Here is a 25,834-nt window from a genome sequence, read left to right on the forward strand (position 1 = left end):
GTGTTAAATTCTAAACGATGTCGCAGGGGCTTTCCAATATTACTGTCAAGAGGCAAGTCCGATATCCCCACGCATACACTCGTGTTTCTTGTCCTTTGCCTTCAAGTCCCTCAGTAGCAACTGCCTTGTAGGGTTATGTCAAGCTAATTGAACAAATTTGTTGTTGGCACGTGGAAGTAGCTGTTGGTCAGCTACTAAAACAATATATTCTGTCAACATTATATTGAATTTGTCTTTTGTTCACCATTGATCCCTCGATCTCCTCGGAGGTCCCCTGTCCATTCATCTCTACGCATCGTTCACTGCAGTACAGAAACCAAAAAAAGTCAATCATTTGCTAAGGTGTTTTATTATATTATCATACAAATAGATATCTATTACCTACACTTTTTGGACATATGCGGCCGGATTAGCGATAATCATCTAAGAAAAGGAAAATGTTGGGGAGTGGAGCATATAGTGCATATTATAGGAAAAGAAACTACTTGGCAAAGTTAAGGAGACTTGGGGAAACGCCTCCCTCTAGTGGCTAATGCGCGGCATGCTCTGTCTGCCGCTAAAACACACTTCTGCGTTTATTTTATTTTTATTCAAATTTTGATTTTGTTTTATTGTTACTTTTTATTGTTACTTAATTTTAACAAAGCACCGTTAAAGTAATGTTATATATCTAAATTGTTATCTCATGTTTAATTTATCGTCGCGCAGAAGCATTACTGTATCGACTTCATTATCCAGGAGTCTTTGCGATAAAAACCCCGATTTCGCCTTTTGCTTTTCTGTAATTTTTTCTCTCGTTCTTACTCAGTTATTCAAAGCTAATAAAAGAGTGACATGTTTTTCACCTGATGTTGAATGTTTTCAGACATGCCCCACATTTCCCCTTGACATTTTCAGTCAGGCATTTTTAGAGACGGCTCTATGCTTTGACGTCGAGGCCCTGCGCTCTCCCGTGTCATTGGTGAATGACCGAAGATGTCGCACAGTCGGCTGTTTGCACGGCTGCTCTGTGAGTATTGTAACTTTTTCTTTCGTGTATCGCAGTGCAATTCAGTCATTTTGCTCCTCTGTTTGGAAGTCTTAATACTGGTGATTTCGAGACTGTCGTATTGCAAATAGGTGATTACTGCGTTGTCTTAAACACCAGCATTGTTACAACGTCGTTGGCTGTAAGTGCTAACGTTAGCTAGCTAGATACCTGGCCAGCACAACGTCAGTACCCCTGACTTTGGAACCTAGTTATCCAGTTCCTATCTTGTTATTCCAGGCCACGCCGTGAACTTTGACCGAATTTATTATATTGCCTCCCAGTTTAGTTTGAGACTTTTTGAACGAAGCTATAAGGTTACAGGACATGTAGCTACGTTTCAGATTGTTTGTATGGTTTGACTGGAATTTAAGTCCAATTTGACCGTTTGGATAAGTAGCCGACTAGCCAGTCTATCTAATGTCCTCTTTAGATATCTAGCTTGTTAACTAGCTTTAGAAAGCGCGGTCGCAGTATAGGTGCATTGCTTATATAGTTTAAGATTAGATTTGGCTTAACAGCTACCTTAGGGAACCATTGAGGAGATGGAAGCAGTGATATGACAGGCTTTCTCTCAAGCAGCTTATATTGCTAAATAAAACAACAATGAATACAACTTCTTTGTACTGCAAACACAGACATTAATTCTGGATGACGTGTCCTGTTTTCTTAGTCGATGTCCACAAATCACAACAATGTCGCAAGCAATATCGATTAACCGACAGCTTGGCCAATAATCAATCTCACAACTTCGTTATTAATTCTCCATTCAGCCCTCGGTTAGAAATAAAGACGGATCACAGCCGTGACCTTCAACATTCTTCCAGTTTCTGAATACTGGCTAACATAAATATACCTGAATGTGAATCGTCTTTTAAGGATATAGCACATTTAAAATGGTGAATATTATTGCTGCTGTCAGGCGAGTTTGATGCCAGCAGTCATTGTGACAGATGTGTTTGAAAGCAGTGGTCATTGAGTTCGCTGGTCAGTTGTAACTGCACTCGTACGTCCACTGACTGATCAGCTTTCAGCATCCTGGCGAAACGCGGCTGACATGCACTCCCGAACACGTGACACTCCAGGAATCCGAAGTATTTGCCCTATATACAATTACATTTCTTAAATTAGTGATCACATTTTAATTGTTAAAAATGTTGCAAGACAGATGTGTTGCATTTTTGTCAAAAGGATGGCACAGACTTGATGTGTAAGTATGTGTTCATGATGATATTTCTGTAGTGACAGCTGAATCAGATTTTGTCAATGCACACTGTCATTAGGAGATGTGCTTTCAGCAAGCAAGTATTTCATCTTTTCGGTTTTTCCTCCCCCACTGAGTCCTATTATACCAGTTTTCTCATTTCCCTATGCCATGGGCTCATCCAACGAGAAACGTGTGACTTATAATAAAAGTTTTGCAATCCTGTTGAAATACCCTGGCTGAACAGATTTGCAGACTTCCCTCTCCTTCCCTTGGTCCATTTGAGCTCACTGATTCCTGTTGCCTGTCATGTAGGCCTATGTAAAATCTGATTATACAGTTGATTTACGTGTGAATGAACAGTCTGTGGCAGCTTTGTAATAACGTGGTAATAATTAGTTTTTTGTTGTATGTGTTTGCTTTCCCCCACACCTGACTCTCTCCATCATTAGGAAGTTCCTCTCTGGTTGCTTCGTGTTTGTGTGAAGGAGTATTACCAAAAACACCCGTTCTGGCTTCCTTATTTCAAGCCTTGCACAATTACTTTCCTCTTGTTCTTCTCCTTGGAGTACACTTACTGGAATTCTGTAGTTGCGTGATGAGTAGTTAGTTATAAATAGATTCCTGTGTCCCTCCAGGAGACAGTGGGGTTTCCTAGACCAGCCTTGAATGCCTTGGTCACAAAGATCTGTGTCAGGGATCCGTACTTTACTGTGAAATATCGGTACAGTGATGGCGATTGCAGGAAGTGGTGCACATGTTTATCCATAGGATGTTTCCCTGAATCTCCCAGCCTCCATCTTCAGAACTTTTCTTGTGTGCAGATGCTGTCAGCATTACTTGGCATGATGTGTATGCTTGTGTAAGCTTTTCCATCAGTAACAGCTCAAAATGGTCAGATACCTTCAGGGCATCACTGATATTCTCAGCCTTCACCTTTGCTTTAATTGGGTAACAAAACCATAATGGACAACGAGCTAGGAGATCAGTATTTATTGGTATCTGTGAGCCTGAGATTCAAGTCTTGTAAAAAGCATCTGATCATCCAGGTGCAGAGGTGGGAAAATATTTGCTTTTTTAAACACTTCACAAGAAATGACTGTCTGGATTCACCCCTGGTGTTTGCCTGGCTTGAGCTAATATCATTAGTTGCAGTAAAGGTGGAAAGTGGACTGCCAGGAGAGGAGTTTTGTTTGATGAAGTTTTCTGTAGCCAGTTATCCAGTCTCAACAAGCAGCCTGTTTACATATCTGACAAAACCACAGTGGCTGCCAGTAGATGATGGATTTCTTTCAGAGTGGCCAGTGGAGAGTGAGGTTTCTCTTGTTCCTGTGAGGTTCTAGACACTTTAAAGGGCATTTATTAATTTTTTATGGTGATACTAAAGATGACCGTAACCAACCCTAATGATGCTAATGTTTTAAATCTGTCTTTTTTTTCCATCAGACACTGAAGTTTTTACTGATTTGGTGCTCAGAGTGAAATGACAGTTTTGCTGTATTGCTGTGATTAAGGTCTCCATGGTCTTGTGAAGTCAGTGTGAAAGTGCTATGTTATTTGGCTCCTGCCTTGTCATTTTGAGTTTCTGTTTTTTAACCTTCTACAAACCTCTTCTATTGAACTGTGGTCTGAAATTCAGATGGGCTTTATTTAAACATTTATTCATTTCTGTGTTTATTTATTTCTGTATTTATTTAAATGTCACAGCTTTAAGCTCATGCGGTCCTGTATTAAAGTATCCACAAAGCCAAAAGCCATCAAAACACGAGAGCTCTCGGTGCTATGGATCCATGCAAGTCTTTGTTGACAAGCTTTGACTGACCTTTTGGAAGTCAGCCCTTAGTTCGATTTCGTTTGTTTTCTTTTCTCACGCTTTGAGTTCACTCGGGACAAAGCAAAGCGGCTTAAAGCGGGAGGACATCTTGTTGACGGATCTTGTCCTTGTGGAACGTTGACACAGCGTTGTTTGAACGCCTCAGAGAAGCGTTCTGACGCGTGTGGGCTTATTTTCTCCTTCTCTGTTTGCAGTACAGCAGACCGGAGTCCGGCACTGTTACACCGCGTCCAGAAAGCACCTCTACATCGACAAGAACACCAAGGTCATTTGCCAGGGGTTCACCGGGAAGCAGGTGCGTGTTGAGTCTTCATTGTTGCTGTTTGTGATAGTGAGGCTGACGCTGTACTCACTGTCTACCATTGTTGTTTTGCCAAGGTTTTTAGCAGATGACCTGCTCAGTGTGAAAGAACTGTTCTAAAGGCACTGTGGGGTAAAAGCATGCTATGGTACAAAGCTTGTTATAGTACAAACAGTTATTTTTTCTGAAGCCTCTGTAGCACTTTCAATGGGTCTTCATGTTCCAGCATTCGAAGAGACTGTCTGGTCAATGCTGTTCAGCATGGTTTGCAGAGAGCTGGGGGAAAACATTTTTCTGTCTCCTCAGCAGCCAGATTTGAGTTGAAGAGAAGATCAAACATTTTTTATTGAAAATAATGATGAATGATCTCTACTTTAACTCACTGTGATGCCTTTAAATTGCAGATACGATCCTTCTCTGAAAACAAAAAGCCAAAGCTGACCTTTCAGTTATAGTTTAGCCTTTGGAAATGGACCCAAGAAGTATTAATTTGGATGTAGCACATGTCGGGTCATTGGCTCTGACAAAGCTGATTTATAAATACCCTCAATAAATGTCCAACCATGAAGTTCTCTCGTTTCTTATAACAGCACCCTAGAGATGTGATTCAAAGTAGCTGGTTTGTACATAGGTACAAGAGTTCTGGTACTGAGAATTGGACCTTTCTGAAGTTATATGAGAAAATATTTGGTAAAAATTGACAGCGGATATCCCCGATAGTGTTGATCACCTTAGCTTATAGCACCTATGAAAGAGATGTGGGCATATAGCTCACAGACTCAACCCACAGCTCTTCTGTAAAAATACTAGGGCTGGCAAACTGGCAGAGCACAACACATCAGATAACAGATAGCAGGTATCGGCATGCTTTCTCCGGGCTCTGCAAAAGAGGGGAATGCATTTAAATTCTGCCCGGGTTTAAGTAGCAGCAGTGTCCAGCAAGCTTACAGCTCCCCGCTGACTTACGCCTTTCCCCTTCCTACCATAATAAAGGACTGTTAAATGAAGCTCTAATGAACACTCATAATAATTGGAGGGAAATGAAGCAGGGAGCGGATGTCAGCACAGTGCATTTAGCTTCTCTTTAGCCTGATGTGTGCAGGGCGCTCCAAATTCACAAGGCCCTCATTAAGCCAGGCAGAGAGGTGGAGTAAGCTGGGAGCTATCAACTAAATGTAGTGGGAGGGGAGATGATAGCACCGAGCTGGCTTTGCTGTATGTCCAAAAACTGCTGCTTCAGGTGCCCCCCCCCCCCCCCCCCCCCCACATTGGTAATGATAGCATTAACATTAACACGAGGGCCATTGATTGTGACCTGGGGTGTGTGAGTGCCGTACTGTCTATCCGTACCATTTCAACCTCATCTTTAATAATTAACACGCGCAGCATCGGCTTGGCAGGCCAGAAATTAATGTTCAACATGTTGTTGAACTGGATGACCTCTCGGAGTCGGGCTAGAGCTGCCCTCCTGAGCCGTGCGTTTGATCTACAATCCAGGCAATGCTTTTGGCTCTTCGCAACAATGTGAGCTGAGTATTAAGTTGTTACTTTTTTCCCCCCGTTTCTTTTAAAGGGGCAGGGTCATGCGGGCTGTGTCCAGGGGAATACTGAATAGGAATAAGACTAGTCTTATGTAGCATTAAAAGAGCGGTGTGATTTCATCTGTTTCTCAGACATTTGGATGAAGCACAGTTTTTGAAATTGTACTGGGAACGTGATGGCTTTGAGATTCCCAGACTGTGTCCTGAGTGACGTGTTTGCCCTGCGGTCACCCTGAGAGATGTGGTTGTTCTGTGGTCGTGCTGAGAGGAGTGGTCTCTTTGAGAGATGCGGTCGTGCTAGCAGCATCCCGCCTCTGCACGTTGGCCTCAGCCATGCCCCCGCACCTGGGTTTTTCAGCGCAGGAGAGTTGTAGGGTCAGGGGCGTTAGTGGGGATAGTGGAGAGGGCTGCTCCTTAAAGCTGCAGGTGCAGGCTGTGTTGGCCATCATTGTGCTTTAGCTCTGACTCTCAGCCTGGGACGGGAGAAAGAACAGGGCACCGTGCACTGATGGTTAAGATGAAACCAGCACGTGTAGAGGTCCAGCGCATGTTGCAGATTTTCGTTACACTAATGTGATTACAGCACATCCTGGATTTACTAGTGTATTTACAATTGTGTGTGTATGTGTGTGTGTGTGTGTGTGTGTGTGTGCAAGCGTGTATGTGTGTGGGAATGCATATGTACATGTATGCATATGTGCATATGTGTGTATGTATGCACAAGCGTGTGTGTGTGTGTGTGTGTGTGTGTGTGTGTGTGTGTGTGTGCGCGCGCGTTTTTGTGTGTGCGCGCGCGTTTTTGTGTGTGTGTGCGCGTTTGTGTGTGTGTGTGTGTGTGTGTGTGTGCGCGCGCTCTCCGCATCCCCCCGGTGATGTGCTGATAATTAAACTCTGATGGCAGCCTCCCTCATCAGCCTGACTCCTGGCTCCTGGCTGCTGTCATTAATAACATCTGAAGGTTGTAGCTTTAAGTACAGCGCTGTGCCTGGGGAGTATTTATTGATGAGCGTCCTGAACGCCTCCTGTTCCTCCTCTCTCCTCTCCTCTCCTGTTCCCAGGGAACCTTCCACAGCCAGCAGGCCCTGGACTACGGCTCGCGGTTAGTGGGAGGAGTGTCGCCCGGCAAGGGGGGCAAAACCCACCTGGGCCTACCCGTCTTCAACTCTGTCAAAGAGGTACGGTGCACTGAGCCCCTCTCTCTCTCTCTCTCTCTCCCTCTCTCTCTCTCTCTCTCTCTCTCTCTCCCTCTCTCTCCCTCTTTCTTCCCATCTCTCTTTCTTTCCATCTCCCTCTCTCTCTGTCTCTGTCTCCCCATCTCCCCCTCGCTCTGTCTCTCTTTCTTCCTGTCTCCCTCTTTTTTCCCTCTCTTTTCCTCATTCCCTTTCTATTTCTCTCCCTCTCTCCCTCTCTCTCTCTCTCTCTCTCTCTCCCTCTCCCTCTCCCCCCATCTCTCTCTGGGGTTAACCCCGCTCGTCCCTGTTTTGCATTGTACCACCGCAGTGATTCGCTCCTGAAGGCGCCCCTCTCGTATTAACCCCTCCCACAGGCTAAGGAGGGCACGGGGGCGGAAGCGTCGGTGATCTACGTGCCCCCGCCCTTCGCGGCGGCGGCCATCTTGGAGGCCATCGACGCGGAGATCCCGCTGGTGGTGTGCATCACGGAGGGCATCCCCCAGCAGGACATGGTGAAGGTGAAGCACCGTCTGCTCCGGCAGGGCACCACCCGCCTCATCGGCCCCAACTGCCCCGGCGTCATCAACGTGAGTACCCCGAATCACGCTCCCGGGCTGCGTCTGTGTCACCCCGAATCACGCCCGCGGGCTGCGTCTGTGTCACCCCGAGTCACGCCCGCGGGCTGCGTGTGTGTCACCCCGAGTCGTCCTCTCTCCCTGCACCGCACTGCAATACGCAGCCTGCAGGTGTCTCTCTCTCTGTACGCTGTAACCCTCTGACCTGCCTCACACTATGTTCACTCTGCATAGCACTGTATGACACACAGGCTGTAGGTGTGTCTCTTTGGGTTCACTGTGTCCCTCTGGCCTGACCCATGTTGACTCTGCATAGTCCTGTAGTATACAGGCTACAGGTATGTCTGTCTGGGTCTGCTTTGATCCTCCAGCTTGACTGGTATTGTCTGCACAGCACTATAGGATATACAGGCTCTAGGTGTCTCTCTGGGTTTGCTGTGATCCTGATTGGCCTGACTGATGTTTTAACTGCGTAACAGTACAGTATGCAGGCCACCATGAGGAACAGCAGTGGTCCACTCAGAATGATGTTGTACATTGGCAATTCAATATGACTTGAGACAGTTAGTTGAGCACTAAAGTGCCATCAGTATTGGAAACCCAGCCGCCCTAAATTATAATTAATGACTTCTGCACAAAAAGGATGGTCATCGGTCTAGTTGAAGTGTTTATTGGAAAAGACAAAATCGAGTCAGATGAATTTGTTCCTGCAAATATAAAAAGGGGAGCACTTTATTTGAATTGATATTCAATGTCAGATTGATGCAAAAATAATAATATTCTGTACCCTCACTGGTCTTTGCAGCTTAATTATGATGTGTTATAACGAGTCAAAATCGCTGAATGGGTCACATGGAGGACATTTGTTACCCCTTTCTGTCATTCTGACAAGTGTATCTATCCTGTTTCTATTGAATATCCTAAATGTGTTTGACATTGTAGCTGCCATGTTTGCCTTTTGTTTTTGATTGGAATAGTTAATATATTATTTTTATGTGTGTCGACAGCCGGGAGAATGCAAGATCGGGATCATGCCTGGCCATATTCACAAGAAAGGAAGAATTGGTAAGAAGACATACTGCACAGTGCCCAGCGTAGTTTCACTTCCTTTATGAAATTGCAAGCTCTCGGTCCCCTCTAATGTCAACAGAGGGGACATCTCTCCATAGTGCAGATCTACAGCGTAATGCGCACACAGGTGCACAGTCTGAATGCAACACTCAGGTCTCAGCATATGGCAAAGTTAATGGAGGCGTAAAGGTCTCATTGAATGTCTCTCACATGAGGGGATTAGAAGTAAAGTGAAGTTAAGCAGTCTGCTAGCAGGAAGGCATTTTCTCGGCAGATTATCTTGTCATTGTGATAGTGTCCTGTCTGTTTTTTTTGCTGAAGTGGCTGTAAAATAAATTCACATTATAGCGGTGGCCATTTAGCGGCGTATCTCTGTCATCCAGATACGGCCATCTCCCGCCACTTCACAGCGGCAGACACCCACACGGGCCTCGGATAAAGGCAGTCGTCGTGCTTTTAAAGGTTGCGGGTGTTAAATTTGATACCGGGGTGCATTTTACAACCTTTTAAGTCCCCCCGCAGAGCGGACAGATTAAGATGTCACGGGAGGGTAGTGGACCTTGTCAGTACAGTGTCACGGTTTAGGTCCGGTTTTTTGTGGACAGCAGGGTGATTGGAGTCAGTACAGCGGGCAGTGGGACAGCAGTCTGATACAATGTGCTGCTCATAGCCACCTGTATGAAATGCCCACAGTCTGAAGGAGCACCTCGTCTGGTCACCTTCAATCCACATGTGGTTCTCTGTTTAGGGAGATGAAGTCTTCTTCTCAAGCATTTTTTTATTAACGTGAAGTAGGCAGCAAACCCCTGCAGCTACTGTTACTGCATCATAATCACTGTATGATTCTGTAAAAATTTTCTCCTCCACAGGAGGGCGAATCCTACTGGTGTTCTTATGCAGCTGAAAACTTAAGTAAACTGAAAACTGCATTTCTCTGAATTCATGCAGTTTATTCATGCAGAAATGTAGTCCTATAAAACAGGATGTACTAAACCTTTCCCCTGTACTCTGATGTAGCTACTGTTAGTAGCTTCAGGTTCATTTCAGAATGCAACAGAGGGTTGACGTTACAGCGAGGGGGGCGTGACTTCCTGGAAGTGCGTGTGTGGAGGTGTCAGAATGTGCACACAAACACAGACGTTAGAATATGGTCGCTATTACGCAAATGCAAATGTTATGCTTATTTATTAAGGAAAGCCATAGAATCATAATTGCTTTGCGACCGCTGTACAAGTGCACCTCATTAGACAGTTACCAGTGTGGAGTCCAAGTCAAAGCGTGATGTCAGTAAATTTGGAATCTGGGTTTAATCGTCCCGCTGATTGTCTTTGGGTTTTCTGCAGGAATCGTATCCAGGTCAGGCACCCTGACTTATGAAGCTGTGCACCAAACTACACAAGTGGGTTTGGGACAGTCTCTCTGTGTGGGTAAGTAGGAATTAATCCCAGCTTTCAGTCAGAAAACAATGATAATGCTTTGTGGGAAGCAGGCGTGAGCCCAGTATTTGGCAGAGACTGATTAAGGACTTAGTGAGCCCAACTGGAAACAAATGTCTACAAAAGAACGATGTGATAGCCCGTGAAAAAATTAACGTGGCTTAGAGCGAAATATTTAATGAGAGCGGGATAAAAATGGGGCCAGATGTAGCAGACGCACCTCTTTCTTTCGGAGGCTGTGATGCGGGGCCGGAGCGATTGGTGTAAAAGTAGATTTTCCTTCGGTTTGGACTGACAGCGTTAGCGGATGTCAAGGTTCAGCCAATCCCACACTTATTAGAGTTGTTTCTAAAGCCTGAAAAAGCGATATTTAGGGGAAGGTGTGGAGATCAGGGAAGCTCCCTTCGATTATTTTAACAGGTTTCCTTGCGGGGGAAGTGTATCAGTAGCGCTATCCCCAACTCACAGCTGCCCCCCACCCCCCTCTGCTTTGAAACGTTCCTGACCGTGTGACCGTGTTTTTGTCAGGAATTGGCGGTGATCCATTCAACGGGACGAACTTCATCGACTGCCTGGAGGTCTTCCTACAGGATCCCAAAACCGAGGGCATCATTCTGATTGGAGAGATCGGAGGGAACGCCGAGGAGAATGCCGCGGAGTACCTGAAACAGCACAACTCTGTAAGATCACTCTCACTACCAGAGAAACACTGAAACAGCACAACTCTGTAAGATCACTCTCACTACCAGAGAAACACTGAAACAGCACAACTCTGTAAGATCACTCTCACTACCAGAGAAACACTGAAACAGCACAACTCTGTAAGATCACTCTCACTACCAGAGAAACACTGAAACAGCTCTCTCACTACCAGAGAAACACTGAAACAGCTCTCTCACTACCAGAGATACACTGACTGAAACAGCACAACTCTGTAAGATCACTCTCACTACCAGAGAAACACTGAAACAGCTCTCACTACCAGAGATACACTGACTGAAACAGCACTCTTGCTGCCAGAGATACACTGACTGAAACAGCTCTTTCACTACCAGAGAAACACTGAAACAGCACAACTCTGTAAGATCACTCTCACTACCAGAGAAATACTGACTGACTTACAGTAGCATTGTGTGTGCACATATACACACTCACTGTCACTCTAAGCTTGAACTTTTACCTTGATGAAGACAGGTGGTAGACGTGAGTGTGAGGAAATGGAGTTCAAAGTACAGGGCGCACCTCTGCTTGGAGGTGGGCCTAGACCTGAATTAAAGACGCATCAGTTTTTGGTGTGCAAATTCTACTTGCAGCAAAAGGTTGTAGAGGCGATTTTATTATTGCTATTTGGCATCCTCCGCTCTCCGGGATTGTCAAACCCACTTGATGAGGAAAGAGATATATATCAATCATAGAAATGGAAACCCTGAACTCCACTGCGGGGCTGAAATGAGTTTTATATAGTCTTGCCGTCAGTGCTTGGCTGCCTAATGCATGCAAATGGCAGAACAGCATCCTGGCTGAATGTTTGTCTCCGTGATAAACGGGCACACCCAGTAATTGAAATCTTTCCCAGCCAGAGAACACGTAGTTCCGACATGCGTGGATCAGAGGTTTTGACTGGGTGCCCCTCCGCTGTCACAAAAGACTCTGTTGATGAGATGTCGTGTTTCAAGGGCTGGGTTGACACTTGTGATGCTTCATAGGAATGACTGAAACGAATGGGGTTCGGTGCTCTCCTCAAGGGTACAGCAGCAGTGCCTCACCAGGGTCATGAGCCCTATTCCTTACCACTGCACCATACTAGTGCCCTAAACCTGTAGCCTAAGGGTTACAAGCCCTTCTACTTCTACCACTAAAACGCACCACTGCCTTAAAACATCCTCAAACTCTGCCAATGTTACTTATATATCTTCATCCTGGATTACAGCAAAAGCTCCCCTACCCCGGATATGAACTTGTAACCCCTCATTTACAAGTACAGATTCATAACCATTTCAGCTTTGTGCCACCGTGTGAAGGAGCTTTCTGCTCTATAGGGGGGGGTGATTCCTAGTGGTCTCTTATGCAGCTGAAAACTTAAGCAAGCTGAAAACCACCTTTCTCTGAATCCATAGAATTTACAGAAATGTAGTTATGTAAAACAGGATGTACTAAACTTTACCCCCCCTGTCCTCTGACATACCTTCTGTGAACAGCTTCAGGTTCATTTTAGAATACAGCAAAGTGCAGGGCATTATTCCATTGAAGTGCATGGTGCCAGAATATGCAGACAAACAGAGACATTAGAATACAGCCTCTTTCTCTCAAATGAAAATGTTCTGTTTATTCATTACAGAAAACCTGCTACATAGCATGAGCGGGCCAGTCAATGCTCATGGGTCATTATGTACATTGAACTCAGCTCGAAAGATGTACACAATGACAGATGGCTGTGACACAGTGCTCTCGTAATCTTCATCGCTAAGGAAATTGGAGGCTACTGTAGGCTATTGTGAAGGGAGGCCCATCCCTGACTCGGATGACTGAAACGCGCGACAGAAACATGCATCCTCTGGTTTTCTCCCAGCCCCGGTGTTAACGTTTGGCTTTAGCCTGCCCTTTTCACCTTTTACTCTGAGATCTATTCATCCTCTTCCTGTACGGTGTAGAACCTCCACAATGCAGCCAGCACTTAGGAGAACATGAAGAAAAGAGTGGAGAGGCAAGGCAAGGTGAATCCACAGCGAGATGCGTCCCCTCTGTTAACATCCCGGTCAGGGGTCACCATTGCCCCCACATGTTACTGCTGTCCGCTCAAAGCCAGTGCAGGGTTCATATAAGGCCAGCGCAGACAGCGCCTCCATCATGCATATGACCAGCAGGTGTTCCCATATTAATAAGCTTTGATGTAGGTCAGACTTGGCCGACTCCAAGGTCAGCGCTGTAATTATCCTGCGGTTCGGCATCTTAATCTTGCGAGTTTGTGGCTCAGCTTTAAGTAGGTTTTCCTTTTAAATACCCGCTCTCATACTGAAATGCCTAGGAAAAACGCGAGGGAGTCGGTGTTATTTTTGTTCTGTAATTAATCTAATAAATCTCCATTGGTAATTAGCATTGTAATGCTAATCGGGCTCCCTTTATGTGAAGGGTGCTTCTGAGAGGATGAGAATGTAATCTTTAATTATGCAGTAACCTGTTTAGGTAGATTCACAAAGGGGCTGTACACTTATCAAAGGATAAATTAGCTGGGGTTCTGTCTAGGCAGGATCTGGAACTTGGAACCGCACTTCTCTAAGTGGCCACAAGAGGCCGCCTGCATTATGTTTAGAAGGAGTGCTGGCTGTTAGCTTGAATCCAGAGTATTTATCCTTCAGCTGTGTCTTCCCTTCCTGAATATGCATGCTTATTTCAGTGACTGGATTACTGTGGAAAATGAACTAGTTTCTCTGTGCATGTAATTTACCTGTGCCGATTGATATACAGATGTGCATTACAAGTATGGAGCGCTTCGTAGGATTTTATGTGTAGATATATTAACGTACATATTCACATTGTTTCTGTTGAGGGTGATGTTATAAACTTGTTTTATGCTAAGGGGACAGTCTATGTCCAGAGGAGAGGGGGCGTTTTAAATCAGAGAGCCGGTTGGGAGATTAACTTGTCCTCAGGAAAGGTCGTTGAGTTTGAGCCAAGCCTACCTCCCCACGAATGACGGTGCATTCCTGCAGACTGAGACATTGTTTTCCGTGCTTAAAAGTCTGTCTTAAGTCTGCCCATCCATCAGTGGTGGCAGGGTGGCTAGCTGGTTTAATGGCTGCAGATATGACTAATTATTCTCAGAGTAATGAAGCGGTCATATTGCACCCTGGTGCTAGACCTCTCTCTTCACACACCCACACTGTTAATGGACTTATTTTAATCCCAGTACCAGAATGGAGCTGTCCAATTCATGTTTAAATGCTCTTTTGACTCTGTTGAAGCTGTGACGGGGGGATGGTGTACCTGTAACAGTGCCTCTGTGGTTCCCCCCCACCAGGGTGCGAAGGCTAAGCCCGTGGTGTCCTTCATCGCCGGCCTGACCGCACCCCCCGGGCGGAGGATGGGCCACGCCGGAGCCATCATCGCGGGGGGTAAGGGCGGAGCCAAAGAGAAGATCGCTGCCCTGCAGTCGGCGGGGGTGGTGGTCAGCATGTCCCCTGCCCAGCTAGGCAGCACCATGTTTAAGGTGAGTGGGGGGGTGGGGGGCATGAAGTGTCATATAAACAAATAGCATGAACAACAAGCGTGAGATATGACCGTGCAAGGTTTGTTATGGTATCAGTTATCACAATGTTTATACTGCATATAAAATGAGGCAAGCTTGATCCCATCAAAAATAAATTGCCTGCTTTCATCATAAAGCGTGTAAACTTCTTGCATTTAAAGGTTGTACAGGTAAGCCGTAATGGCAATGTTTGTGTTATTTTGTCTGTATCTCCCACCCCTGACTGTGTGAGGTTGTTGTGGATCTCTCTACCCCATTACACCCAATGTCTCACTCCTTACCTGAGGCAGGCTGGCAGATGACTGGCTCGCTGGTGCCTACTGTTTGTGTCTGATTGGTTGGTCATAGCGGGCAAAGAAAAAGTTTAAAGAGAGTGTGTGTTTAAAGTGACAAACTGATCGTGGTGTCCTCGTCGCTAACCTGCTACACGAATGTCTGCATCCGCTGCGGTCAGCTCCATTTCCTAGCGGCTTGCGTCTGGTCTCACCGAGGATATAACGCACAGTTGAACTTCTCTGATTGAACAGCGCGGGAAGCGGGGACCTCTGGGATTGCGGGTGCTCACTCTGGATGTGTAAAATCCGCACCAAAGAGAAAATGCAGCCTGTTTCATAAGTGTCTTTGAGATGGAAAGCGCCTGCCTGGGTCGCGTCTGCTTCTGTTGCAGCCCGACTCTTACACCGCGCGTGCAACAAAGGAAGCGATTGAAATGTAAAATGAATAAGCAAGTGTTGATGCCGCTCAGCAAGGAGAGCACTGACTCTTTATTTCAATTTGTCACGGGGGCCGGTTTCAACAAGTATAAAAAGTGAGGCCTTGTATTACTCCCATTCATCATATTTTTTTCCCATTATGCAGTCCGGCGAACATGTTATCCTCTGCGTTGCTATGGATTTTTTTTTTTCCCTTTTCATTTTTATTATTAATTATTTCAGCAAATGATGAAAACCTTCCTGCAGCCCCACTGTGTCCCTGCTTCTCTGTTCATCTCTGCGGGTAGGAGGAGGCGCCTTACCCATAATTCCTCCCGCTCACTGCGGTTGTCCCTGTCTGCGCCAGGCTGAGTGTGACAGGACTGTCCTGGGTGTCTGTCTGTGGGCCGGCAGTGACAGGCCAGGCCTCATCACGGCTGCTGTCACATGCTGGAGCTCTCTGTCTCTGTGTCATTGCGCCTGTCCTTCTCTCTCTCTCTGTCTCTCGCTCTCTCTCTCTCACTCCCTCTATGGATCACCCTCTGTCTTCCTGTCTTCCCTGTCTCTTTCTCTCCCCCCTTTCCACTCTTTCCTCTCTGTCTCCTGTCTCTCTGTCATCCTCTCCCTCTTGCTCCCTCTCTGTCTCCTCTCTCTCTCTCTCTCTCCCTCTCTCTCTCCCTCTATGGATCACCCTCTGTCTTCCTGTCTTCCCTGTCTCTTTCTCTCCCCCCTTTCCACTCTTTCCTCTCTGTCATCCTCTCCCTCTTACTCCCTCTCTGTCTCCTCTCTCTCTCTCTCTCTCCCTATCTTCTTCTCCATCTCCTCTCTGCCCGTGCTTTCTCTCCCTCTCTCTCGCAATGCAGATCACTCCGTTTCTCTCCTTTCTCTCTCGGCTTCTCTCTTTTGATCTCTCCTCCTTCCTCTCTGGCAGTTTTGCTTTCTGTCTCCACTTCCTCTCCTCCTTCCTGTCTCAAGCTTTCAGTCAATAAATGCAGTCACCACTGACTCACTGATTCAGACCACTCAGACGGAGGGTCTCAGGCGGTGATTGGCAGCACGCGGCACTTGGCATTTTTGCGGGGTTCATGAAGCCTTGCTTTGCCGTCACTACTTCAGTGCCTTTCGCCTGTCAGAGCTCAGCCAATAACGAGAGGCCGGGGTGACGTCACACAGCTGTCAACAGTGTGTTCTCCATTAGTGCCACAGCTGACCTTTATGTCCTCAGTGCCTATGAGGGCGTGATGTCACCAAGTCAATGTCATTTCAGTAATGATACACAAGGTGTCTGTGGCATGTATGCCCTGATTTCTGGGATGATCTCTGGGATCTTTCTAGGTTTCTGTGCTGCGTTACTCAAAGCCAGTCTCCGGTTTGGGCTCATCTCAGAGCCACTGCAGCTTGTTGGGTAAGAACAGCCCTTAATGCTGGGGATACGTTCATCTGGATTTTAAAGTCAGACCTTGTTGGCTTAGACCCTAAGAATTTGGAACGGGGCCTTCCACAAAGGAAGGCAGGAGTGAGTGCCATGGTCATGGTCCCTGGCGACATTTACATTTATTCATTTAGCAGACGCTTTTTATCCAAAGCGACTTACATAGGTTACAGTTCTTTACAATGTTATCCATTTATACAGCCGGATATTTACTGAGGCAACTGTGGGTTAAGTATCTTGCCCAAGGGTACAGCAGCAGTGTCCCAGCGGGGATTGAACCGGTAACCTTTCGGTTACGAGTCCTGCTCCTTAACCACTATGCTACACTGCCGCCCTGGCGACACACACGCACACGCACACGCACACGCACACAACGTACGTACGTTTAACACGAAGGGTGATTTGTACTTCTCTTGCTTTGCTGACGAAAATAACGTGCTAACTAAGACCCGTTGTGTGCAACCGACGTGACATCGGGAATTTAAGTGCAGCGCTGCTTTCCTCCAGTAGATGGCAGTAAAGCAACAGGTATGGGAGACAGCCTCCTACATGGGGCAATTACATGCAAGTGCATCCTCAAGACTAGATAAATGACATTTGCATAAAGGAGTGTTCTCCAAAATACTAAAATTAGTCCAGGAATTTTTCCTGATTTATTTATTTCTTCCAGCACTGTGTTGGGCTAACTGTGTCCTATATGATCATTGGTTAATGGACTTTGTAAACAACAAAGTGAAAAACTGCTTTGTCATCCCTCTGAGTGTGGGAATCTTAATTGCTTCAGCTGCATGTTTGAAGAGGGCTTCTGCTACGCCATAGATAGGACAGAATTTTCATACAGCGCATTGTCTTCAGAAGCTGCTGGATTCCACCCTCCGCAGGCTTTGACTGTACGTTAACGTTGGGGCTGGCGTGAAATAAACCGAGCCTCTACTCTTTGCTCTGTACAGATCAGGAGCCAGGCTCATAATTCAGACGATTTGATGTTTGATTTTGGCGAGCTCTTTATTGGACTGGGATCAAAGGACAATCCTCTGTGACAGTCCCGTCACCCAGCCACGTGATTGGATCATCCGTTCCTGAAAAACACTGCCTGCACCTCAGCAGGAACTCAGAGCAAAGTTCTCAAACCTGCCTTGTTGGGGTCTTGCGCCGAGTTTACAGTTTACACGGATCGGTGACCCCCAGAATGCTTTGCGAATAACACCTCCCCCACACCTCTTTTTACAGGAATTTGAGAAGAGGAAGATGCTGTAAATGTGAAGCCAAGAATCATCGCCACCCCTCCTCATCCTCTCCAAAGTGGATCGCCCTGGTTTTTTGTGTATCACCCCCGGGTGTGAGATGGTCTGACCCAAGAGGAACCCACGCTCCCTCCGATCCTGCTATAATTCAGTCTCTTAAAGTTTAAACATGTATGATGTCTTCAACGCACACCAGTAAAGTAATACATTTATCATATCTTGGGTTTTGTTTCTTTTTTTGTGTACAACAGGGAAGGAAATGTGTTTGCAGACCCATCTATAGTTCAGTGAAACATTTAATTTCAATAACTAAGAAGTGAATAAATAAAGAATAAAGCTCTCTGCGTTTCAGAAGTGTGGTCTCAGAGTTTCTGTCTGTGCTTAGTTTTCTCATATTTTATATGAATACTTGCCACTGTTGAGGTATATGTTTAACTCTGCATATGAGTTTGCTCTTTTTAAGGAATACTTTCACAATTTATATTCTACACTTTGTTTTGGATGAGTCAGAAGAGGCTAGGTACATGGGAAATGACAAACTTTTTAGCACATTTTAGCTGTGACATTTATATTTTCAACTACTCTGCACTTACGTGTAACAGCGAAGAGGATGCGGTAAATGTTTGTATTAGATTAATCAACATCAGTGCGTGCGCAGTGAAATCCAGGGGAGCCGGGTGGAGAAGCCAAACGGGCAGACAGTGGTTGGTAAGATGCTGAGATAAGTGGCTGGAACGCTTAGCAGCAGTGACCTCTGTAATTCTCCAGCTGGTTTTGGATCTCAGGTTGGGGTGAGCAGGAGAGAGGCCGGCAATGGGCTGAGGAACATACGTGATTTTAATAAGCAGGTTGGATGGGACAAATCTGTAGCCTGGAAGATGTAGTGGTCATGACCCATTCAGTTGTAACATACCCATCCTGAAGCACAACACAGGACTTTAAAGGTTCATAGGGTCACAGTGTGTTAAAAATCCAACACATCAATGCTGCTGTTTGTCAGAACCCACATAACATCTGGAGTGTGCTTGTAACAGCAGCAGACAATGTATGGGAAAGTAATTATCACTTCTAGAACTTCTGTTATTGTAGTTCTAATAGATCACACACACCCATTATTATGCTATTACTATTAGAATCATATAGTAAAGTACTCTCTCAGTGGCTGTGCTTACCTGATCCCCCCCCCCCCCCCCCCCCCTACCCACAATGCTGCTGTGCGTTGCAATATATTCAGAGAGCCCGCCTCTCTTGTGGACTCTTAGTGTCCAAGTCCTTGGGAGTTCCATCGACTAAAACGCAACTAACTGGGCCAAAGGAATCGCACACACGCACACACATTACAGAGTCTTATTTTGCTCAGGCAGTTGTCTTGCGGCTCTCTGCTCCCTGGGGGTCTTTTCAGGCCATCTTTAGCATGGGCTATTGTAGTACTCAAGGCGGCACTGCATCTCAGCGGTTAAGGAACTGGGCCGTTGAAAGTACCATTCCCAGCTGTACCCTGCACTTCTCACCTTGGGCAAGGCACTTAACCTGAATTGCCCGGGTAAATGTCCAGCTGCATAAATGGATTATATATAAGCTCTGCACGTCGCCCCAGATACTGTCTGCCAGGTAAATGCATCCTGAAATGTAAGAAATGCATTGTTAACAGGGAGAGGTTAGGAATTGAGCGCTGCATTCTGTTGCGGCGTGGCCGCGCTGAACTCCGGAGACAATTTGTCACGCGTCATCCTGCTTTTTTTTTTTACCGAAGCAGCCTTAAACAAACACGTGTTTCCTGTAGAAAGGCAGAAATAAAACCCGACTACAGCCGTGCACGGTCGTGGGTAAGGCCGTTGGAGCAAGGTGACAAATGTATGGTTAAGAGTAACAACCGGGGTCAGGTGTGTCACGTTGGACAGGCTTTTAGCGCACCTTCGCGGTTTCAGGCACATGCTTATTAATTCTCACTTTGTGGGAAGAGGGAAAAGGTGTGGGAGGACTTTTCTTTTCTCCCCGTAATTGCATTTCTCCAGCATAATGACACACATTCACATTTTGCACAGATAAAGAAGGAAAAATGCTAATTCTCTTTCCTGAGTTTTTCCCCTCATAACCGCTCCCAGCCAATTATCAGCAGCGTGTCATACTTTTGTGGGATTTATTTGTGTGTTTATTTATTAACTGCTCTCTTGGTGAGTTCTAAATTTGCTCATCCTTTAAATGATTTTTCTTTGCTCCAAAAACAGCATGCATGTTAAGGAGGTCTCCGGAAATGCGGAAATATAGGCTACTTGGCATTGCAGAAATGCAACAGTAAAATAAATAATGAGACGAGGCACCCTCATCTGTTTGAACCACGCGTTTCCCTCCTGTTTAAAAGCAGATGGACTGATATTGGGACTGTGAAATTGTTCTGTTGTTGACTTGCGACTGTGTGACTTGCAGCCTTGTATTTTACGGACTGAAAACAGGCTTTGCATCAATTCTAGTGGGAGACTGTTGTAAGATCATAAGCAGATGTCACATCCGTTTGTATGTCCTCGTCTTTTTTGTTTGATCGGATCCATCGGTTATCTGAAACCGCTGGAAATACTGGAGTATGTGCAGTCTGTTCGGAGCGCCGACGGTTTAATGAACTCCTTTGCATGTTCTTCGTTTCCCACAATCCTCTCGGCTCTTTTCTGGTGTCTTCTCTCTGGCACCAAAAGCTGCAGCTCCAGTCTTTTCGTGCCACATCAGAGACGCTGTGACATTTCTTTACGCCAGAGAGACTTTGCAAGGGAATATGTATATGGACATTTAAAATTGAACTGGCTATTGAAGGGGTAGCAGTAAATCGAGAGAAAGAAGCGCCGCAACTGATTGACGGCGTCTTTCAAAATAAATTATTTAAATAAACCCCGGGATTAAACTCTGTAATGGACCGTAAAAACGCCCTTCTCTGCCGGACTCCCCTGCACTCTTATCTGAGCGTCCACGGTAGTCAGCCAAGAGAGATTACTCTGTGTACACATTGTTAGCAATTACCGCTAATCTGCATTAGAGAATTACCATAATAAAGATTGCCGGTGGAATTTGAAGCGTTATTTGTTTGGGGGCTCAGGGCGCCCGCTATTCTCCGGCTGCGTTACGGTGGCCAAGCTCAACCGCACTCCTCGTTATCTCCGCGCATAGCTAATGAGGCGGCGCAGAAAGAGCGCCGCTGCTGCGCTAATCCGCCGGTCAGAAGGCAACAGCGGCTGCCGACGCAGATTTCCTACCCCCCTCCCTCCCTTTTTTGTGCGCGCAAGCGTGTGTTTTTTGCGCACTATTTTTGAGCACGCTGCTGACATTTCAAAGGAATCCTCTTTCTCTCTTGGATGTAATGAGGACCGAGCTGCTGGATTCCGAAGAGCGCTCAGGGGGGTTTGATAACTCGAGACGTCTGCCGCGTAACCCTGACGCCGCTGATTAGACGCTCCTTGTCAATCAAGCAAGGAAGCGTTTGACACCAGTGGCAGGGAGAGACGCCTCGGAGATAGGCGACGAGTCCTTCATGTGGGTTTCCAGAGACAGTCGGAGGCGCGACGCGTTCCGATGACTCGTGTTTTGTTTTCATGTATTTTTTTTTCTTCCCTTCTTTCTTTCTTCTGAAATGTCAGTGAACACCATGCAAGTGGCAAATATTCACATGCACAGAGGACTGAAGTAAACTAGCTGTTGCTTTTATATTACCCTTTCTCACGCAGTTGAGACTTGTGTTCCCAAAAACGGCTCCCAGGCAGTGGTTGTGAATAACCCGGTGGGTGCACCATGTCTGATAGGATCACTGCCTCGCTGCCAGACTGCCAAAACGAGCATGGGACCCTCCTAATAGCACAGCGGGCCCCACCGGCCTCCCTTTCTTTTGCTTTCGGGGTGCTTTGTCACAGAATATCTATTTCTTTATTTGCTTAGTAGATACTCTGACGACATATTTCCATTTAAATATGATTAATTTACACAGGTGAATACTTACTGAAGCATTTCAGTTAAGCACTTTGCCCAGGGTTGCACGTGACTCGACTGTGATCGAAACCGGCAACCGTTTAAGCCCTTACCCCACTGCTGAACTGTTTCCTGCAGGGTGGCTGACGGCAGTCCCCCAGACAGGAAGATTGACCTCTGTTCTTCAAACGTTGTAACGGCCGCTGACCCACAGCCTGAGAATCCTGTAGGCTTCCAGCTCCTGGATCACTGTCTGCCGGGAAACGCCAGGCACACCGGTCTGATAGCATTATAATACATTACATTACACTACATGCATTTAGCAGATGCTCTTATCCAGAGCAACTTCCATCACAACAGAACATAAGTGTATCCACTCAATTTAAACAAGCAACAGTGTCAGACCAGGCTAACAACACTCCCAGACCAGTGAGCATAACACTATTCAAGCCCTACCAGGGCAGGGGCCCAGAAATGCGTCTCTCGGGTTGGAGAGGGAAGTGGTGCCAGACGGGACGATGAAAGGCTTGCTGGAGGTGGTGGTCATGGTGACACCTGCTTGGCGACGGGGCCCACGGTGGATATCTAAATAAATGGACTTGAGATACCAGCAAAGATGACTGAGTCTTGCAGACACAGCCTGGAGCAGAGCTGAGGTCAAACATTACACATTTCCCCGAGTGTGGCGACTGACCGCGGGAGAGTGAGGGGGGCCTCGGGGCCAGCCTGCTGAACTCTGTGGGCTCCTCACCTGTTTGGGCCCCTCGGCTTTGTGCAGTTGGTGTGTGTCCAGGAGAGGGGAGAGGGGCTCCGTTGACGTGATGGTGTTTCCGCGGGTAATTGTTACAATACTGAGGGAGCTCCGTGGGAGAGCCTGAGGCTGACATCACGTGTGGGCTGTATTACGTCTGTGCCTGAAAGCCACGGTGGCCAAGTGACCCCTGACAGGGCTGCTGGGATACGTTTCAGCAGACAAATGAGCGGAGTGATGGAGGGGGCAGCTGTGGGATGGTGGGTGAAGTCTTCTGTACAGGCCAACCAATCAAACAGAACCAGACACCTCTGGGACCAACGGGGGCCGAGACCGATAGGGCCAGCGGCCCACCTGAGCCGAAGAGCTTAGACCTCAGCCCTGTGGTGTTAGAACCCTCAGCAGAGGATGCTCTGATGAAACTCTGTACGATCGAAATGTTCGATACTGAGATAAATCAAAAAAGAAGGGAAAAAAAGACCACGGTAATTCATGCAAGAAACAGAGGACTTGTTTGTCTGTTTATCCCCTATTTTTTTCCCATCATGCACCTGCAGCTGTGCGAAAACTATTCTCTACAGCACCCACGACCTTGACAGAGAACAGGACTGATAGCACAGCCTTGGTTTTATACTGGACCGGACAATTAACTGTCCTCATAACCTGAACGGGGGCATGGACAGACACAAGGTGCGGGACTCGTGATAAAAGAGATCACTGTGATTATGTTGCATGGATCTAGCGTGCCAAGTCTGCCGATGGAAGGGTACTGAGCATCTGATCCCCACACTGGCGCAGTATGTGAATGGCGGTGGTTGCAGTGTCTCTCATGAGATCACCGCATTTAATTGCCTAAAGGGAAAGGAGAGAGCCTTGGACTGTTGGACAATATAGTGAGTAGGTACTGAAGTCCCAAGGTAGCCTATTTTTATTATTTTTCGTCTTTGCACAGTGGCTAAAGGGACTCAGCACTGCCTGAATGACCGTATGAACATCTAATCCTTAAATATGATCAGTCCCAACCCTCTTGACTGGGTATACCTGATAAATAAACAAGGATGAGTATCTTGTCAGTTGAAAAAAAAAAAACATCTTTCTATTGACATAAAATTTAAAAGTCCCTGTGCAGTGATTTTTATGTTGTACAGTAAACTGCCACAAAACTATCCATATAGATTTTATAGTTCAATTCACAAGATAAAGGGGATAAAAAACAACTTTGAAATATGAGCTGACACAGCCATTGTGCAAATATAAGCTTACGGTAAGCACTGACATAGCCCATAATGTAAGCTAGAGGGTAGGTCAATAGGCTCCAGCACGTGGCTTGCTACCTCTTTTGTTGCCCACGGAAACTGCCGAGGGGAAAAATGACAGTGTCATAATGAAGCACAGTCCACATGCATTGTGTAATTGGGTAAAATTGCATCATATGGCGATCATCCATGTATAATTACATGAAAAAAAAAAGATTACGCATAATCTGCCTTGTGCCTCAGAGCAAGGCAGATGATCCAATCAGAGGAAAGTATGATGTCTGAGGAAATTTGAGGGTTGTGCTGCATATGGTTTTATGCACAAATGAGTTGAGGAAGTAGTTGAATTACGAGATATGTGGGTTAAAAAGACCCATTGATCCAGGACGACAGATTATATAGAATCCATTCATGCAGCTTAATGTATATTAGGGAGCAGGAGAATAAAAAGGTGTCAGAGCTTTATGGCGTTTTGCCACTTCAGTAAATCACATGCCCACCTCTGACGTGACAGTTACAGTATGACGGCATGGTGTGTATTACCAGCTTTTTCATTCAGGACATCAGTCACTGACATTGCAGAGATAAGATTATTTTCATATGGCGTTTGGCTCGTTTTACTGCTAAATCCACATCCAAAGGTTTGTTCTTTGATGCGTAAGGAACGTGTTCTTGTCAGCTCTCTTTCGGCTTAGTCACGACTGCAAGTGCAGGATGTATCCCTCCATTTTATGCCCTCTCTCGTAACTGAATTTCAAGGCCACAGGATGAGACTTCACAACTGATATAGAACAAATACAAGCTGAATTTTTCAAGGAAGGGACTGGGGGAAAAACTGTAGGAGTGATTTTGGTATATTTTTGGTTATGTAGCAAAATAATGAAGTGCTTTCTTGCCCTTCGGATTGTTCACTGGTCTTTTTTGTTTGTTTTTTCTTCAGGAAAAGAAAATGTTCTCAGTGTTTCATGTTTCTGCATCACTGATTCCACAGACCTGATTACAAAATTTGTTCTGTTCAAAAAAAAGGAGTAAAGAGTAAATATAGCACAAATGTTCATGTCTCCTTGGTAACCAGTCAGTGCCATTCTGGTCAATGAAGTACCTTTATCAGGCCATGGGGAGAACTTTATTTATGCTGTTGTGAGGGCTATGTGATTAGGCACCACCCACAGTAAGGTCCTGGCTACCAGAGGACTGTGCTTTTTGGAGCTACAGCAGCTACAGATGATAGTTAGAAGTGTCAAAATTTGTCCCAGCATTCAATGTTAACGAACGCAGAGGATGTCCGTATGGCTGAATTTAGCGCAGAATGGTCTTGTGGTGCCTGCCAAGCAATGCATTCAAAGGCCGCTGATATTAGTTAGAATGTGGCTCCAGGAATACATGAAGGTGTTCCTTTAAGCACGTATGCTTCATCTATGCCATTTCTATTCGGCAGAAATATCAGATTTTTTTCCTTTTTTTTTGTTTGTTTGATGTGCTACGACGTGGAGAACCTGCTCGATAATGTGCTATGTAAATTCTTCTTTTCAAACCACACTCCAATTACGCACAGGTACACCAAAACAAAAGGGGGAACATCTTCATTATAATCCGACCACCCGAAGCCATCTGTCACGCGTACACTGACACGCACACACACACACACACACACACGCGCGCGCGCAGCAGCACATCTGCATGAAAATGCGCTAACATTGAAGGGGTTGGAAAAAGCTTTCGGCGACCTTGAAGAGAAGCAACAAGGAAAATAATTGCCCCACTGGAGACGTGAAGCTGGTGAATTAAACAAGGCAGTTAACGTTCGCAGGTGTTACGGTTTCTTTCCTTTTTTTTAACTCATCGTGATTGGTCATTGTTTCCCCAGTGACATGTACAATATGAATCTTTTTACTGACAGCACAATAGCTCCTGACACAAGAATGCATACTTATCACAGTCTTCATAAAGAAACTAATAATAAAAAATATATGGAGTTAAAATCACAAAACCCTAGCAGTTGCAATTTGCATCATGCGCCATCATTTTAATGGGAGCACTGGTTAAGAAATGCCTGAGAGAGCAATAAAGAGGAGGATGAATCACGGGAAGCTCAGCTTGTTTT

At 45.9% G+C, this 25,834-nt stretch overlaps 1 protein-coding gene across 1 annotated transcript; it reads left to right on the forward strand.

Moving 5' to 3' along the window:
* The first annotated feature begins 911 nt into the window (after window positions 1-911).
* suclg1 (succinate-CoA ligase GDP/ADP-forming subunit alph) lies at window positions 912-17,992 on the forward strand. The gene is made up of 9 exons (XM_036517133.1): window positions 912-1,009; window positions 4,260-4,360; window positions 6,966-7,082; window positions 7,454-7,666; window positions 8,662-8,719; window positions 10,069-10,152; window positions 10,690-10,841; window positions 14,180-14,368; window positions 17,762-17,992. The coding sequence occupies exons 1-9, from the start codon at window positions 976-978 to the stop codon at window positions 17,786-17,788; spliced, it is 975 nt and encodes a 324-aa protein (XP_036373026.1). The 5' UTR covers window positions 912-975; the 3' UTR covers window positions 17,789-17,992.
* Window positions 17,993-25,834: the final 7,842 nt, after the last annotated feature.

This window comes from Megalops cyprinoides, chromosome 22 (assembly GCF_013368585.1).
Source record: "Megalops cyprinoides isolate fMegCyp1 chromosome 22, fMegCyp1.pri, whole genome shotgun sequence".
Lineage (NCBI taxonomy): Eukaryota > Metazoa > Chordata > Actinopteri > Elopiformes > Megalopidae > Megalops > Megalops cyprinoides.

Bases quoted from the DNA above. Each gene is read 5' to 3' on its own strand.
- suclg1 (XM_036517133.1), top strand. From the start codon at position 976: ATGTCGCACAGTCGGCTGTTTGCACGGCTGCTCT. The intron at 4,361-6,965 runs GTGCGTGTTGAG...TCCTGTTCCCAG, and splicing joins AGGGGTTCACCGGGAAGCAG to GGAACCTTCCACAGCCAGCA. The intron at 8,720-10,068 runs GTAAGAAGACAT...GGTTTTCTGCAG, and splicing joins TCACAAGAAAGGAAGAATTG to GAATCGTATCCAGGTCAGGC.